Below are 17,497 nucleotides of genomic sequence, written 5' to 3' on the forward strand. Positions count from 1 at the left end.
CCTATTAAACTGACAAAGCAAGGGGGATGAAACTAATGGAGTTAATGTCAGCAAAAGATAACAGAACACTCTAAACCACCTGCTAGCTCTTGTTTTAAGGGCAAAGACTTCTCATTTTACATGTTAAATCCTGTGGTTCTTTAGAACACACTACATTGTCTTCCTGAAATGATAATCGAATGAGTTCATATTGGCCAGTGGTTGTTTTTCTGAGGATCTCACCTTTAAGGGCTGTGTGATGAAGAGACTTTCCAAGAAGGAGATGGCCATGGAGATCAACCACTTGATGGAGTTCTCCTTGCCATAATGCAGCCCATAGAGCATGGTAAAGAACCCAGATACACCACTGGTGGCTGCAACAAGGAACCAAGCAATGAACACAAACCACCAGGGCAGCCCTTTGGAATAAGAACTTTTCTTGCCATCACCGGAGAAGCCTGGAGTAAGGGACCACCTTGAGAGTCAACCAGAAGAGAAAAAAAATCAGTCTGCAGTGGAACAGAAGCCAAAATCACAGTCTTTGAGTTCAGTGGGCATAGGCAACATTTTATGATTTAAAATCTCAATCAAAATATTCTAGATTCTTTTAACTAATGCAGTTATATAGGATACATGGATAGCAAAAAATACAGTGAGCAAAAATATGAGGAAGTGTGCAGAGATCAGATAAAATCAAGACAAATATGATGGGTTTATTTACTCCTCAGTTCATGCATAATTGAACCTCCAGTAGAAATACTGACAAATAAAACCATGAGTGCATTTTAGCTGCTGGATACATCACTTGTGATCACCACAAAGGCCAAAGAGATTATTAGTGCTGTTGTTTTCAATAACTTCAACTTAATTATTGTATTTCACTGAAATATTTTTGTCTGATTATTAGTTTTTCTTTATCCATATATTTTAAGAGACTTCTGAGACTTTGGAGCTCACGGATTATTCCAGCCCTTTACTATCATGTAGCATTGTACTGTAACATTCAATTTTGGAGGCAGACATGACAAAGAGCGATGATCTGTCATTATTGCTTTTGTGTGCAGTTCATAGTGCACTGAAATTTCTTTGTTGCTCCTACAATAGTATAATAGCAAAACATGTTTCTACAGCTATAATAATTGTTATCTAGCACATACTAAGCAGTAATTATTTGGGCTCTGTCATCCTGACCAGTTTTGAATTCATGGCCTGAATTTGCTTACACTGAGAACGAGATGAGAACTAGGTTACCTCTCACTGGTGGACGCTGATGAGCAGATCTGGTTCTCTAGGATGTTCTTCATGTGCTGAACCTGATGAACAGCTCGTGTGTAACTCTGAGGCATCGGAAATTTATGGGGTCCCAGTACTTCCAGCTCCATCTCTACATGCTGAAGTTGCACATACAAGCAGCGATTGTAATCACTGTATTTCAGTCGCTCACACTTCTCCATCTCTGGAGTTGGGCTTCTTGTTTTTTCTGCAGGCAAAGAATTAATAATTTATTTTTAGATAAAATCAGCACAACTATTTCTAGATTAAAATTCAGTACAAAGGGTGGCAGAACTGGAGCTCAGGATTATGAATGTGACAAAGTGAAGAGTAACATTTGAAGGGACATGCAGAAGCAGCTGTAGTACTAAAGCTTAATTCTCTTCTGCTGGAATGGGCTGGAATTGTTGCCAGAAAGCAACTTAGTTAGACAGAGGCCTTCAAACCTTAATAGAGAAGTCAGATAAGATCAAGTGTTAATTTGTTCAGAGTTTACCTGTGCAATTAGTACCTTGGTACACTCATTGGAAAAGCCAAATGTGAGTCTTAATGAAATCAGTGGGATTGTTTACTCATATATTCTTGTTTAGTTGAAAATAAATAAATGAATGCCTAAGAGTCAAACTGAAAGGAACAACAGCACAAAGCCAAGAAGAAAAAAAAAGACCGTTTAACAACTGATATTTCTGGGTCTTTATGCTATTAGATACTGATCTTGCTCCCAAGCCAGGCTGGTAGCTAACATTTAATTCTATGGCATAAGAAATAGATTTCACCATGTCTTTGCTTAGTTGGGCACTCGGTGCACAGTGAAAGGACAAGATGCAATAGGCACAACTGAAAACACGGGAAATTCTGTCTGAACATAAAGAAAAACTGCATTGTGAGGTCTGTTGGACACTGAAACAGGTTGCTCAGAGAATTTGTGGAGTCTCCATCCTTGGATGTGATCTTGGGAAATCTGCTCCAGCAGACAATCTCCAGAGATCCCTTCCAACCTCAACTACTCTGTGATTTTGTAATCGCCTCTGAGTCAGAATGTAAGAAGAGCTTGGGTCATCACATCCAGCGTTACCATCATTTTCACTACAAAGGTTTAAGTAGACATGTCACATTATGTTGTTTACCTTGTATATCCGTAGCACCTAATGTGACAATTATAGGGTCATCCTTCTTGTTCTCATCATAAAACTCTTGCCCAGCTCTGTTCTGCTGGCAGATTATGTCCTCAACCAATCCCAAAAGTGCATTGATGTTAGTTGATTTTCCAAGATCTGATACTGAAGTGAGAGATGGAGTCTTCAGGGCTTTAAAGAGTGAGTTGGCAATTCTTCTTATGTCCTAGAAAAGACAGCAGCAACACAGCAGTGATTCTGGCTGCAGTGACTTAAACTGATGTGATCCGAAGGCACCACTGACTGGGAGCTGCACCAATTCCTAAAATCTCCAGAATGGATAAGGATAGCACATCCTACAGTGCTGGATGTGACAGGAAGATTTCAATGAGTTCAGCAAGACAGCTTTCAGAATTCAAAAATACAGCTTACCTGCCTGAGGACCTAAGCTGAGAAAGACAGAGTTTGTGATACCTTTTATCCTCACTGCCTTGCTTAATGCTTGCTTTGACCTCTGAACAGTGGGTTTGGTCACACGTAATATTGTGCAAGGACTGGGATGTACATAGGCAGACCTTAATAAAGTCTGGCATTCAGGTAGATGGGTAAATGAGTGCTTTACACCAGTGTGTAACTGTTTTTTTCTTCAGACAAGCTGAAGGGCATCTGAGAGGGAAGATACCTGCTGTTAAACTGGGGGTGTTGGGTAGCACATGGCAGCAGAGGGCAGTGGGGACTCACTGGGGAGCAGCCACAGGGACTTGCCTTTATCACAGCTTCTGGAGTGAGTGAGACAGCCTGGGTGGCCCGTGGGGTGGGAGGTAGGCTTGGGGACACCCGACCATTCTTTCCCGGCTTCTTCTCTCTCCCCTGCATGGCTGGCTGGAATCGTATGTTCCTGAAGATTTGCACAATGAGCAGGTTGATGGGGAACATGAGGAGGGAGCTCTCAAAGCCAATCATCACTTCCTGCCATGTGAACTCGATTTTACCTGTCAAGATCAAACAGAGGGGAGGAGTAAAAATAATCCCAAGAACCATCAGGTCTCCCTCTTATGAAAGAGCCCATTTATTCAACTCTACAGCTTCTAGATTCTGCTGTCTCTCTATTTCCCTGCCCAAGCAGTGGTGAGAATTGTTACCCAAATCCATTTTCTGCTCAGCTGGATCCTTTGGCACTCCCCAGAACATGATGCTGGTCAGCATGGTGCAGAGAAGCAGTGAGAAGCAACATGACACGCGCTGGGCTCGTGTGAAGGAGCTTCGTGGGGAACGGTTGAAAACCGAGTACCAGATGTGCCCGTCCTGGAAACCCTTGGAGGTCTTCATGAAAAACAGATTGCTGGGAAGGAGGACCAGGAAATGAAATGGATACTTAGAAAGGAGAGAGACGGGTCCTGACCTGTTCATGCTTCTAGGCACAACCAGAAGAAATAGTAACTATGAGAAATTACCATATACCATGGCTTGATTTGCATGAAATGGTCACAGCTACTTCTGTCCTTTTCTTCTGGCCACACCATGGAGGGAAAGCTAATCATGAGCAATTTCTATATAAATTTTTAGGGAAATTACACATAGGAGAAGATGCTCGAGTTTCTCTAGGTCTTTTCAGGTTGTCCTTTAATGGTAATATTTCTGGTGTGGTATTACTGTTACGGTAACAGACTTAATTAACCATCCTTCCTCTTTTCATTGTTCAGAACCCTTTGAGGGCAATGGAAAGACCTCTTGTTTTCATTTTTGTCTAGGGGTTTGATCTTTTTTGCATACTTGCTTTTCTAGACTGATTGCTATCAAGAGTAAAAAAGTCCATAAAATAGAAGGTACCTGAACTGCTTCATGTCCTGTTCTGTAGCTACTGGGAACACTTTATCTAGGACACACTCTCCAATATCAACAGCTAGCCAAGAGTTACAGAGGAAGTACCATTTCTGATCCCATGCCAGATCATGCACCAATACTCGATTCACATACCTGTTAGAAAAACATACAGGGCACGTTCACAGGTTAGAAAAACATACAGGGCATGTTCACCGGTAACTGAGGTGTATGAAATTCAAGACTCAACAGAACTATGGAGGACAAACTGTGGCCTGTGGCTTCCTAGGTTGTGTCTAAACTGTAAGGCACAGAACACATCCCATCCTGTACTGGACAGGTTATGGGAAGCACTCCTGGTCCTGCAGTTTAGATTCTGATTTAATCTATTCATCTGCAAAAATGAGAAACTAACACTTCTTTCCTTTCTAGAAATGTAGAAAGGATAATTTTCAAGTTCTAGAAAAGAATAAAAATATTTGTGGATCTTTACTTCCCATGTTCTCCAGATTGCACTTACCAGGATGGTCTGTCCCCTGAATTATCATGCCACAATCTAATACTCTGCAGTTCCCCAAGAGGGAAGAAGGTGCAGAGTAGGAAAACATCCACTCCTCCACGTTCAAAGACAGGTGTATCGGGATCAGTTAGATGGTGTGGCTCACTCTCTCCTTCCAGTCCATAGAGGGTGAGAGTCACCTGGAGAATAAGATGGCAAAATGAAGACTTGCACTGCATGATCCTACATATGATTATTCCTCTGGCATACTCCTCCTGCCTTCATCAAATCCAAGGACTTTCTGGCTTAGATGTTGCATTTGAGCCATCCTGTTTAATAGCCTCAGGTGCTTCATTATTCATCCAGTTCTCTAAATGAGTGCATAAACTGTCTTACCACACGGTGCTGTTCATACCTTGGAGGTTGTGGCTGCCCCACGACGGTGTCCTGTAAATACTGTCACAAGATAACAATACTGAGCAAAGGGATCATTGTCTTCCAGGACTGTGATTTTCACCTGCGAAGTGACACAACACAAGCAGTGTGTTAGCTGTGGGTAGATGTTTGTCATCTTGTGAACAATGCATATACTTACCAGTAAACAGAGTTATGGGGAAGGAAGTAGGTTTGGTTGAAGACTTGCTATTATAACAGGCTAGGCAAAGTGGGAATTGGCCCAAATACATTCAGTCTTTATTAGCTGAAGACTTACTTTGGCATCATCCTGGATGTCTTTCCTTCGAGCCCAAATAACTACAAGCACATATATCAGAAAAATGCATCCCACAGTTGTCACCACCACAGGGTTGTCTACAAATGTACCAAATAGCTGTGCAGTTTTGCTAACATCTATGGCATTGGGTATGATGAGGAAGGAGCTCCCAAAGAAGGTCAGGTGATTGCAGAGGCACTGTGTGCTTCTAGAATTTGTTTTTGGTCCTACCTGAAAACCAGAAAAATTTCCTGATAAAACATTTGTCTTCAAAGTATTGGATAACTTACCAAGCAAATGAAAAGACAGTTCTGAGATTGGTAAGTTTGTGTATAGCAGAACTGTTACACAGAAAAGAATTGTTCAAGTTCCAATAAGGAATAATAATTCTAGTTTCTAGCCAGAAACAGGCATTTAAATATAATACAGCCCTGTCAGAATGATTCCATTTCCTCTTATATAGCAGACCATACCAAGAAATTGAAATGGAAATGTCATTTGAAGCTTAGTCCAGTGTAACCAAACTTCTTCAGTTCATTAAAATAGCTTAGAATGATCTTGCTTTATGGTGTGAGTTCAGTGCTATCATTTTGCTACAAGAGGGTGGTTATAAGGCTTTGAAGTATAGAATATAAACATTGCTTTGTTTTACTCTACTTACATGACATCCATAGCTGTTCCAGTTCCCCTGGTGCTCATCCCAAAATACACAGCGGGATGCAAAGCAAGTGACAGTTATAGTTAACCTGTCATAGACTGTGGAATCCATTCCCATATCTTGCAAAACCATGAAATAGTAGGTTCCTGCTCCGAAAATGAGTTCTTCTGGGCTAAGAACCCAGATGTTTGTCTCACCTTGAACATAAATATTTTCATTTCAGTGCATATATAGAAATGCTAATTCGGAAGTATGCAGCTCTACTGTGTATAATCAAACATAAACTGAAGAAACAGGTGTGAAATAATTCTTAGCAACTCATTGTTCAAAGCATCCTGCTCTTTGCTCCTGTTAGTGAACACTGTATTCTAGAGATTGGAACCCTGAAGCATGACAGATTGAAAGTCCTTTGAGAGGTTTCTTTCCAGTTAAACGTCTGAACTCATGATCAAGGCTCATGCTGCAGATACAGGCATGTTCTGTTAAGCTGAGGATGAGCACTCCCCGTACTGACTGCACTTAACTTGCTACAGGTGGTGAAAGTCTTTTGGTTACATAAGCCCAGAATGCACAAGTTCATGGGTCACTATCAAGTTATCTTACCTCCAGTAGTTTTCTTATACGACAGATGATTTTTCATATCGTAGTTAGTTTCATTTGGGCGATAACCGTACCCTAAGTAGAGTATTAGTGGAATGTCGTGTTCAGATTCCAGGTGGATCACTATAGATGTGTTTTCTGAGGTAACATTGACTTGGAAAGTGCTAAAATTGCCCAGATTCAACAGAATCTTATCTTCCTGAGTTGCTGAAAGCCTTGGTAATATTATCTGGTTTTAAACAGAAAGACACAGCTTTAAATACAGCAAAGCGTCTTGCTTCTCTTATCTATAAGCACAATATAACCACACCGTTTTTAATAACACAGGGAAAGCATGGCCAGCAAAAATATTGGCTTCACAGTAATTTTCTTGATACTGTCAGCTAACCTCTGAAAATTTGAAACCTATGTAGATTCCTCACAAATGAGGGTTTGTTAACAGAGAAAGGAAAAAAGGGGAAAAGTGGGAGAGGGATAGAAACTAGCAGGTTTACCTCAATGTTCTCTTTGAGATTGCTGACTGGTATGATCAAGCCATCCAGACCAGTAAGACTTAGACCTCCCACTGTTCCACTGATGTCTAAACTGGGGTCACTGGAGAAAAAGGGGTTCATGGCAAAGCTCACCATCTATTAGCAAGACAGTTAAGAATCAGACAATTGAGCTATTGTCAATATTTAATTATATTCACACTCTAAATTACTGAATAGTGAAAGCTTGAGCTTAGACCCAAACAGTACTCGCATTAAAATAAGCCTGCATTCAGACTGAAATAAGAAGCTGCCTTATCTCTAAGGTAGGTCAAGCACAAACCATGAAAGTGATTTTGATTCTGAAATACAATATGTGTACAACAATGTTTATTGTTTCTATTCCTTGTAACTCTTTTGCCTTTTAGACACCGGATATCAAGATGCAATTGCATAAGCCTCTTTCAGAGTAACTCCACCAAAGCTAGGCGGTGGCACCCCTCTTGAAATTAGGAACAGAAGTCTGTTTCTACTATGATAGCAATGCCCAGAACAGTATGTTAGAGTCATCGGTTCATTGAGAGGATTCAGGAGCCTCCCCTAATGCTCAGGTAAGACAATGGATGTGTTTCCACTGGTTTCAGTGGCCTCTGGACATTTTTTAGCAGAGCTGGAAAAGACACAATGAAAAAAAATTAATTTTTGCAGGTATTCTAGGGGTTTCCTGGGAGTGTCAAATCAACCAGAGAGGCCCTTAGAAAATTTATTTTAAAAATATTACAATAATATGCAATCTATTGTTCTGAGGGAAAAACCACCATATGTCTAATCAGATGAGGGATGTGTTATCATCAGGGCATTCGCAGGCCTTTTGTCTCCTGCAGGATCTGAGTGCCTCAAACTCGTGTATTTCTAGTTGGGATGAAACAGGACTGGTGCAGGTTAGTTTTAATGGTGATATGGACTCCGAGTTGTTGCACCCTCTTCAGAGCATAAGATGTAAACAAACAGCAAATAGATTTATAGGTATTGATTCATTCCATTGTCTTCTCTAGCCATGCAACTATGAATCAGGAGCGTATCTGAGGGGCTGATGTGATGAGGAATTTAACCTATCAGTCCTCCTTAGCTTGCTGACAAACTCATGCAATTAAGATAAATGAAAATCTTCTTTGACAAAAAAATATTTCAAATTATTTTCTTGTCATGACAGGATAGATGACTTGTGTGCTTGTGTATTCATTGTAAAAGAAGATTCTAAAGCCACTAGATCAAGAATGTAGGTGTTATCAGATTAGTCAGATAAAAGCTGTTTACTTGCCCTTATATCCACCGTTTCATCATCAGCTCCTGAAACATTGAGAGAGGAAGCAGGTGGGAGAGTAAAGCTGGCAGAGCTGGAATTGGAGATGTTAATGGATGTGCCATCCATGTTTTCTGTTTGTAACCTGTCCAGTTAGGGTTGGACACCAGCAAAACAGAACAAAAGAGAAATTGAAAAGAAACCCAAACAGAAACCAAACAAACAGAAAAATACAATCAATGGCCTGGACTTAATATCTAGAGAAAAAGTTTTCTTACTTCATGAGTATAACTTAGTTGCAAAACTATTTCTAACTCTGCCAGTAAATACTTTGTACATTAATCTGTCCCTGATGTGGTACTCCACATAATGCTACCATAGAATCATCAAAAAAAGGTGTGGAATTGGTGTATCTGGATAGGAAGTTGTACCCATCTAGGTGTACTTATGTGAAAGACATACCTGGTTTCTGTGTGAACATGCTCTTGATTTGAATGCACAGTTAAATGTGGATGAAAACCTGGCTCTTGGGGAACAATTTAGGGATGATCATAAGGAATGGAGAATGCTCATCAGGCTCCTCATGATTAGATTTGCTTCTGCCAAGCTGGTTACAATTCTATATAACATGTCATTATTGGCAACTTGGAAAAGGGAAAAACCCCTTAACTGGCATGACATGAGTTTTTCACATAATTTCAAATGTAAGTGGCTACTGCCTCACCCAGGAAATAGTAGTAAATTCTCTGTTGGTCAAAGAATACACAGCATGAGAATTTCTAAGGTGGGGTTTTTGAAAGTAATTGGAGTCCAAGCTGTTCTTACTATCAGTAATGACAGCCTCATTGCACTATTGAAGTTGTTATTGTGCTACAGTATTTAGTTGGGTGGTTCCATTCAAGGACAATGTCATGGATATTTGGGGCAAATTTGATTACCTATCAGGAGTAAGGTGGGTGACACTGTTACTGTTACCTGTGTATATAAATTGTGGCAGAAGGAGTGGTAAGGACTGTTGGTTCATCATCTGGTTCTTTCCTGAACAGAAGGGCACTTTGTAGATTTTCAACTGTGTTCAGGAGCTGGTGTGACACTGAACTCTGGAAAAGTATTAGAGGAGGAAACTTGCAACACAGAATCATCAAATTACACATTATTTGCCTTTACTTCCTTTTAGGAAAAAATACTAATTTTCAGTGTCTTACAAAGCTGGCAAACTCGGTGATATGCTTCTTAATCTCAGAGAAAGTGATTCTAATCAGCAATTCAATTTCAGTAATTCTCATTAAAACATTGCAAATGAATATTTCCCAGCTTTTACATTTATATTCTATTATTTATAACTTCTACACACTAAAATTTGAAGCACTACAAACATGCTATCAGTTTAATGCAATATATTCATGCACTTCTGTACATTAATGCCCTTCAGCTGCACACTTTAGTGTTTAGTGTTCAGTTACTTGCAAAAGCGAGACCTAATTACATATTAATTGTGTGTTATTAGTGCGTTATCCTGGGGGAGTTCGAACAGTTCATAACCTTTTCTCTCAGGTTAGATTTCTTTCATGCCCTACTCCCTTGCAGTGATGAAAGGTAAAATATGTTCAGCCCAGGAAGCACACAAAGGCAACTGTGACAATTCACATATAGAGAGGAAAGGATGGGACAAAATAAACATGTTGCACAATTCTTCACAGCAAATCAGAGTGGGCTTTCTGAAAAAGTGTAAGCAGCAATCAGAGCTGATTCCAGCTTTGAAGTAGTGGAGCCAGTCATGAATACTGAATACCTGTGTCTTCCTTGAATTATGGGGCAAAAGGGGGGGATAGAATCAAATCTGAAAAAAAATCTCTGTGTGCTTGTCATCCATTAGAGGCTGTGCCCTGATGCTGTGTTATCCACTGCTCTGTCCTGTTCAGCTTTAAATGTAACAAATCTTAAGAGGCTTCTATCATCTTCATTAGCAGATGGTTCAGTCTAACAGGTCTAACTGGGGAGAAGTCTCCTTTGATATTCAAGTCCATCATGGTGCCACAACGAACCCGACCCAATGCCAATTTTAAAATATTAGAGGCAGGAGAACTCTTTAAAACCTTCCAAAGCAAGCAGATGTTCACACACAGTCCACTACAAAGTGGACCAAACCAAAATTACCTGTTCTGCCTCTGGCACTGAAGTGTTCACAGCTCTGATTTCTACAGAAGCTTTAAGAACATTGCTCACTGCATTAAACAGATAGTTGGCTGCATCCTTTAGCTTCTGATCATCTCTGCTGTCCTCTGTGTTTACAGTGAGCAAGGAAGCACTGACATCTTCTAAAGTGTTGCTAGCTTCCACCTGCATGGGAAACAAGGGGAAAAGTGTGTATGTGTTGGTACTACAAATGACAGAAGTGACACTTGTGTCATTGACTGAATATTGCAACAGAAGTTATCACATGGGACTATTAGTGCTGTTTTTACTATAATTATTTGTGCTGGGCTAATACCTCAAATGTGAATAACAATTATATATTAGATGGTATACTAACATGTAATACAGACCTGAAAAATGCAGCCTGATTCTACAGATTTAATTCGTAAAAAAGATTAATAACATCTGAAGAAGCTTGTCTGTCAAACACTGGGCAAGGATACAGTTTAGAAGTACAGTAATATAGTAAATTAGTTTATACTTTTGGTGGTGTGTCCAAAAAATACTATCATATTGTCAAGTGCATGTGCATTTCAGTCTTAGTTTCCATAAACCCTGTTGGATTAACAGCAAGTAATGCCTTTGGCCTTGTGCTGTGCTAAGTGCCAAAGGAGAATGAGTTTTACAATTTTTATTTTGTGCCTGAATGCAGCCAGTGATTGCTTTGTGATTGTGAAAGCACTGGCCAGCTTTTAGCCCAGGGTAGTGAGAGAGACAAGCAAATTCATTGCAAGCTTGGACATATCCATTCTCACAGCCTGCAAACACTTAGCAGCCTTACTGTAGGGCGAGTGCTGAGTCTGAGTGATGTTCTTGTCTTGCCAAAGTTAACCACATACTGCTGAAATGCTCCCAAGCCATTGTCTGGCTGCAACTGTATAATACATCAGAAATCAGGACAGCTCTTTTTATTGCCAGCATATCTGGGAAACTTCCCCAGTGACAGTTTGTTCTGTTCTCCCATGTGCTCACTCCTTATGAATAAATAGCATCATCTACTAATAATGTCATCTTGCCAGATAAGATTCAAGAAATACTTTTGTGAGGCCAATCTGAACATTTGTGCCCAGTTCCTCTGGGTGCTGTCATGTTCCTGCCTCACTGACAGCTTGCCTGCGTGCATTTTGTGACAGTGCATGGATCAGGGATGAGTGGATCTGGGCAATTCTAGAAAAACCCTCCTGGGCTCTTTTTCTTTAGGATTCTAAGGGTACTTTACAAGATAAAATCTACATCCTAACATGCCTCTGACTAAAAGTTAAGGTTTCCATCTTGAAGATGAGTCATAAAATGTAACTGGCCAGATAGTCTCAACTGTAGTGGGTGCTAAGACAATGCCTGAGAGTCCAAATTCACTTACTCTAAACAGCAGAATATATTCCCTTCTGGTCAAAATACACTTGCTGGTACAGTTGAAAAAAATGGGTAAAGAACAGATACCTATAAGGCACTGAATCTCTCCCAAGGTCGGCGGGGTGCATTAGAGTCTATACTGTTAGTTGGAGGAGATCTAAGATTAATTGCTTCTTACCTGTGCTGAGACAGACAGCTCTTCACTCCTGTAAGTGATTTCTTTCAAGACTTCTGACATCTGAAGAGCAGTCTGCACTGATGTTACATTAACAGCAGAGAGAGTTGTCAGCATCAGCCCTCGGAGCTTGGGATGAAAAGGGATAATTAGGCAAAGGAATAAGATGTTAATTAGGACTGTGCAAGTAGTGCTGTATGTTGACAGCCAGGCTTGCTGTAAATTATGCGGTAGAGTAAGACTCCACAACAAGGATCATTTGAACTGATATTAGGTCTACCGACAAGATGCCACTTGCCTTAGCAACTGTATAATCATGAATTTTATGTTACCACCCAGCAGAGAATTTATACACTTAACATCCATTAATAGCAAGGAGAGTTACTTGTGAGAATTTGTACTAATGTACGTGACTTACTGTATAAATGCCACTTCCAGAAAAATCAGAGCCATCTATGATTGATGTTACTCAAAGAATTAATCATAATTAAAGGATACATTGCATTCCTCTAGATCTTTTAATCTGAGGTGCTCAAAGCACTGTACAAATATAAGCTTATAACTGAAACATAAGCTGGTAGCTGAATTGAACAAACTAAAATTACCTGCCATCTAGTACTTTTGGGGAAAATTAGGTAGGATATTTCACCCACAGGAGAGGCCATTTTATTAATATTTAAATTGTTTGTAGAAAACCAGTTTGATTTTAAGTTTTGAAACACCATCCATATTAGTTTAAATTAACACAATAACAATTGAGAAATAATTCTCTTACTGATGGATGATGAAACAAATTATTTATGTGGGCAAATAGTGAAAAATAGCTGAAACCTGTGCCAAACTCTGAGACAGATGCTAGAAACTTGAAACCTCCATTGATATCAGGTGGTGATATATGAGCTTTTTACTACTTAAGAGCTGTCAAAGAATATGAAGAGTCCATTGTATTGCATTATTCTGCAGGAAAGCAAGTGTCTGGCTGACCTCTTTCCGTGTATTCATCTGTAAAGATATGTTAAAGCGTTCCTCTTGGGTCTCCTGATTAAGGACAGATGTCACTGACTTATACAGCTGGAGAAGACTCATGCTGTTGTTCCCTTCTTTCAGGATGGTGTTTGCCTTCTCAGATACAATAGCTTGCAGGGTCAGGTTCCCTTCCATCATATCTGTATGTCCAACCTGATGAAGAAATCAGATATGCTCTTAACATTGCCAGCAGTGTTATCATTATCTTTGAACAGCTTCCATGATCATCTTATTGACAGCCTAGCTAGAATGGGACAGAAAACTTTGTGTTCCCTGGTTTTAACGTTTTATTTTTAGTGGCCTGTTAAGGATCTCCTTACTGGGGCACTGGGGCAGAAGCAGGAGTTTTCTGGGGCCTACACAGAGTAACTCCAGACGCCCTAAATACAGCTTATGCTGCCCAATGTCCAAAAAGATCATCTTTAAAATTTCTATCCTAGTAAAAGGACAGTAGAAGATTCTTTTGACTACCCTGAGTCCACAGAAAATACTCTCTGTTAGATAGGAAAATGGTGATTATGGCACATCCAGAAAGAAGTAATACATATAAAATAGGAAGAAGCTCCAAAAGTGAATTGTGAGTTAGGTATCAACTTAAGAGACCTTGAAGGAAAGTAATTCTACTGTGTACCTTCACTGAAGCACTAGTTTGAACTGTATCACCAAAGTTGTTGCTAACAGTAATTGTCATATGTAAAATGAAATTATTTTCCTCTTCTCCAAGTGGAAGATAAACTGGGAAGAGCTCAGGATCCGGGCCACAGTGCAGGAGAGAATCTGAAACAGGAAAGAGAGGGTCACCTACCAGACACCACACAGATACCTCCTGTTCTCTGAGAAGAGGGAACCCTGGGCTTGCTCTGTGCAGGCCTGGCTGACTCCTTAGTAGTCTCTGCAGGAAGCAGAAGCAGGTTGTGCCTTTGCTCTTGTTAACAACAGTACCAGTGCTTGCTAGAACCAGGGAGGAGCAGTTAGCCAAACAGTTCACCTCAGGACTTACTTGATTTCAGATAGAAGCAGTATGTGAGCTGCCTGTTATGAGTGGATTGGCATGAATCCCTCAAGCAAGGAGTGCTGCAGGAGACTGTGAACATGGTGAGCACTGATCCCTGCTTGGGAGACACGGCGCAACTGGGGATCTTGGGCGGAGGCATGGTGCTGACAAGGTACGTTTCCTCCCCGTAGCCACGCTGAGTCATTGCTGGGAGTGGAGGGAGCAGAACGTCAGCAATAATCATGCCCCGGCAGCGCTGATCTTCAGACATACATCTTGCCTACTTAGCAGTGATGCTGTTTGTTCAGGCACCAGAAACATCAGAAAATCAGAAACGAAATCCCACTACTGAATAAGCCATAAGAGGAGGAAAAGAACTATTAAAAACATGGTAGTGTTTGCATTATAGAGCAAAGCTGTATTATTTGATGAAGAATTTAGCATAACTTCATTTCCAGATGAGTCTTTACAAAGTTTTTAACAGCTTGGAGTAAGATAACTGAATTTGTCCTGCTGTGCAACAGCCCAGAAAAAACTCAGTCTTAATTATTTTAATGAAAACACATATAAAGTAACAACTCTCAACTTGTGGACTAAGCTAACTTCATCTTTGTCAGCGAGGCTATGTGTGTGTAACGTCAGTGTGATGTCATGATGGCAGAGACTATCTCAAAGGAGTTTGAAAAACCCTGCTTGCCCCTACCTGTTACTTTAATCTGAAAAGCTTCCCCCTGTGTCTGCAAGAAGGAACTGTTCATTTTCAACATGGATGTGTTACTTTGAAGCAAATTCAAAGAGTTCTGCCGGAAACCGGTGAGGCCACAGGCCAGAGGGAGGGGCATAGCCTGGAAAATGAGACAGGAAAGAAAACATGACAGTAGAAGCTCTTTACTGTGATTTCTGTTTGATGTATCAGGAGCAGGGTGGCAGTTTCGTGCCCTTCATTATAACTCCTCCCAAACCAGGCATCCCCCTTCTCTTGGTCTTCATTATTATTTCCAAAGCATCCATTTGACAAAGTATCATTCTGAGGCCACGTGGCTTTCCCTCAGGATGGATGTTTATTTTTGTGTGTGCAGTATTTCTGATAAATTAGATGCTCTCACCTTGGATTGGAATGTGTTATCTAAATACCAGTTATAATATATGGCCTGGGAGTCCTTCTGTCCAGAGACACTCAGAATAACCTCATCACTAGCATTCACTGGCTTGCAGTTTGCCTCACACCTGTAAGGGAGTAAGATGGTAGTTACAGGTAGTGGCTGTAAGAGATGTCATTGTCCTTGATGTTTATTGTTTTACCCTCGTCTGATGAAAACCCACAAAAGCCCTGCAATATGAGTCAGGTGACACATGACTCACAAATAGCAAAATACTTAATCTTAAAGCAAGAGATTTAGGAACCTGATCTCCATTTTCAACATGACTGAGGCCCAGAACCCACAAACTATTTATGTTGCAAAACTGATTCAGGCTCTCAAATGAAGCCTCCTCTATCTAAGTCCCTGAAATTATTATGTTAACAGATCACTGAAATGCCACTGCTCTTTAATGAGGCACTAGACTGTTGAAGAACAGACTATTTAAGGCATTAATGTGTATCTGGGTGACTATTAGAAATTCCAGATATGTCTTATGGCATTTATTCCCATTATTTCAATGAGGTTTGTATACGGAAATCTCCAACATTGAAAGGATATAGTGGGGTCAAAAACCCTAAACGGTTTTGGGAAGAATATTATTCAGTTTCCTAAAGGATTATGTTCAGAAATGTGGACTGGAAAATGTAGCAAGTCCCATTTTGTCTGTAATTCCTATAAAGGTAAATATAAATAGATTCACAACAAGAAGTATATTATCATTTTACTATCATTATTATTGGTAACTGTGGCCTTGCAATATGCGTAGTAATAATATTAACCCGTGAATACTAGGGTTTAAAAACAGACCTGATTTCCAGTTGCAGTTCTTGTTTTGCAGTCACATAGAGACATTGCTCATCCTGCTTCTCTTCATTGCCATGGTTTCGAACTGTAACCCTGACAGTCACTGCTGATTTTGGAGGAGGAAGGCAGGAAGGTGGGATTTGCACCTCAGTTTTGTTGGTTAGGATTATCTGTTGCTGCACACATTTGTTCCACTCAGGCCAACAAGCTCCTGCACAAACATTTCCTTTATAAATAAAATAGGCTCAACATCCCATGTCTCTTATAAAGGACTTTGCTACCTTGGGTTTCAAAGAGCTTTACAGAGCAAACAAGTTTCCTGAACCCAATTTAAAGAGTGGGTAATCACGGTTCAGAGCACACTGACTTCTTCAAAGTAATGTATGAGATCAGGGATAAATGTGGAGACAGAACACAGATGTCCTGAATCTCAATCCAGTTTTCAGCCATAAATGTTTTTGCATTATGTTTGATGCTAATTATTGCTCATTTATTGAGACACATGTACCTTGCGAATGCCTAACTATGTATATCACTTGGGATTAGTTCTTGGCTATGAGGGTTAGGGCTTAGGATGGGCAGATCTTGAGAAATGAAATCTAGGAGAAAAGACAAAACTGAGTACTATGCCATATTATATACCATAATTAGTTTGGTGTTAAAACCAGGGAAAGGTAGAAGGACATTCTTCATGTACAGGGAGTGGCAAACTTTAAAGCCAGAGAGTAAACCACCAGATTTTTTCCACTTGATCTGACATGACAGTGAGTTTGTTACTCATCAGATAGAATTTGGTAGAAAAGTTCAGGAAATGCACATACCACAGGACCAGAGAAAACTGAAATTATTCTTGTTGTCTGGCCAGCCCAGCGTAACAGTTGTGAAAGGATCCACATGGCGACTTGGTTTAATATGTATTTTGTTTTTTCTTTTGTGATCCTAAATAATTAAGTAAATGTATCAGTTAGGACAGGAGCATGTATAAACACATACATATCTTGCTTCTTTATAATGAAAAAGGTCTGAAAGTTTAGAACGCAAATCACTGTAGGTAGATCTGTAGTTTAAATGATCTTTCCCTGATCAGTGGTAGTATGGAAGTGGAAGCTATGGGGATAGAAGCAGATGGCACAGAGAAATTGTGTGGCAAAATACTCCCAAATGCTTAAGTGGCTTAGGAGCCCAGTTCTCATTTTCAAAACTAATGCAGGCACTTAGGAAACTAATTCCCATTCATTTCCCACTTCTGGGAAAGGTTTTTTACCCTTGGACGATCGTTTGTCTTCTAGTACATCTTCTAGTACATTCCTTTTTTAAATGACTTAGATACATGACAGATATAGATAAAAAGAGGGTAGCTGAATTTGTCTTTTTGTGC

At 40.1% G+C, this 17,497-nt stretch overlaps 1 protein-coding gene across 1 annotated transcript in view; it reads right to left on the minus strand.

Annotated features, from left to right (window-relative positions):
* PKD1L3 (polycystin 1 like 3, transient receptor potential channel interacting) overlaps positions 1-17,497 on the minus strand; it is a 40,697-nt gene that overhangs the window by 11,651 nt on the left and 11,549 nt on the right. Inside the window, 22 exon segments of the mRNA XM_074913668.1 lie at positions 223-454; positions 1,231-1,459; positions 2,379-2,592; positions 3,132-3,708; positions 4,197-4,343; positions 4,708-4,886; positions 5,102-5,203; positions 5,399-5,629; positions 6,060-6,253; positions 6,660-6,885; positions 7,151-7,285; positions 8,448-8,574; positions 9,405-9,529; positions 10,587-10,769; positions 12,157-12,282; positions 13,138-13,332; positions 13,811-13,956; positions 14,180-14,380; positions 14,877-15,018; positions 15,280-15,400; positions 16,123-16,330; positions 16,941-17,058. Coding sequence (XP_074769769.1) covers positions 223-454; positions 1,231-1,459; positions 2,379-2,592; positions 3,132-3,708; positions 4,197-4,343; positions 4,708-4,886; positions 5,102-5,203; positions 5,399-5,629; positions 6,060-6,253; positions 6,660-6,885; positions 7,151-7,285; positions 8,448-8,574; positions 9,405-9,529; positions 10,587-10,769; positions 12,157-12,282; positions 13,138-13,332; positions 13,811-13,956; positions 14,180-14,380; positions 14,877-15,018; positions 15,280-15,400; positions 16,123-16,330; positions 16,941-17,058 — 4,158 coding nt within the window.

The sequence above is a fragment of the Athene noctua genome, chromosome 9, assembly GCF_965140245.1.
Source record: "Athene noctua chromosome 9, bAthNoc1.hap1.1, whole genome shotgun sequence".
Lineage (NCBI taxonomy): Eukaryota > Metazoa > Chordata > Aves > Strigiformes > Strigidae > Athene > Athene noctua.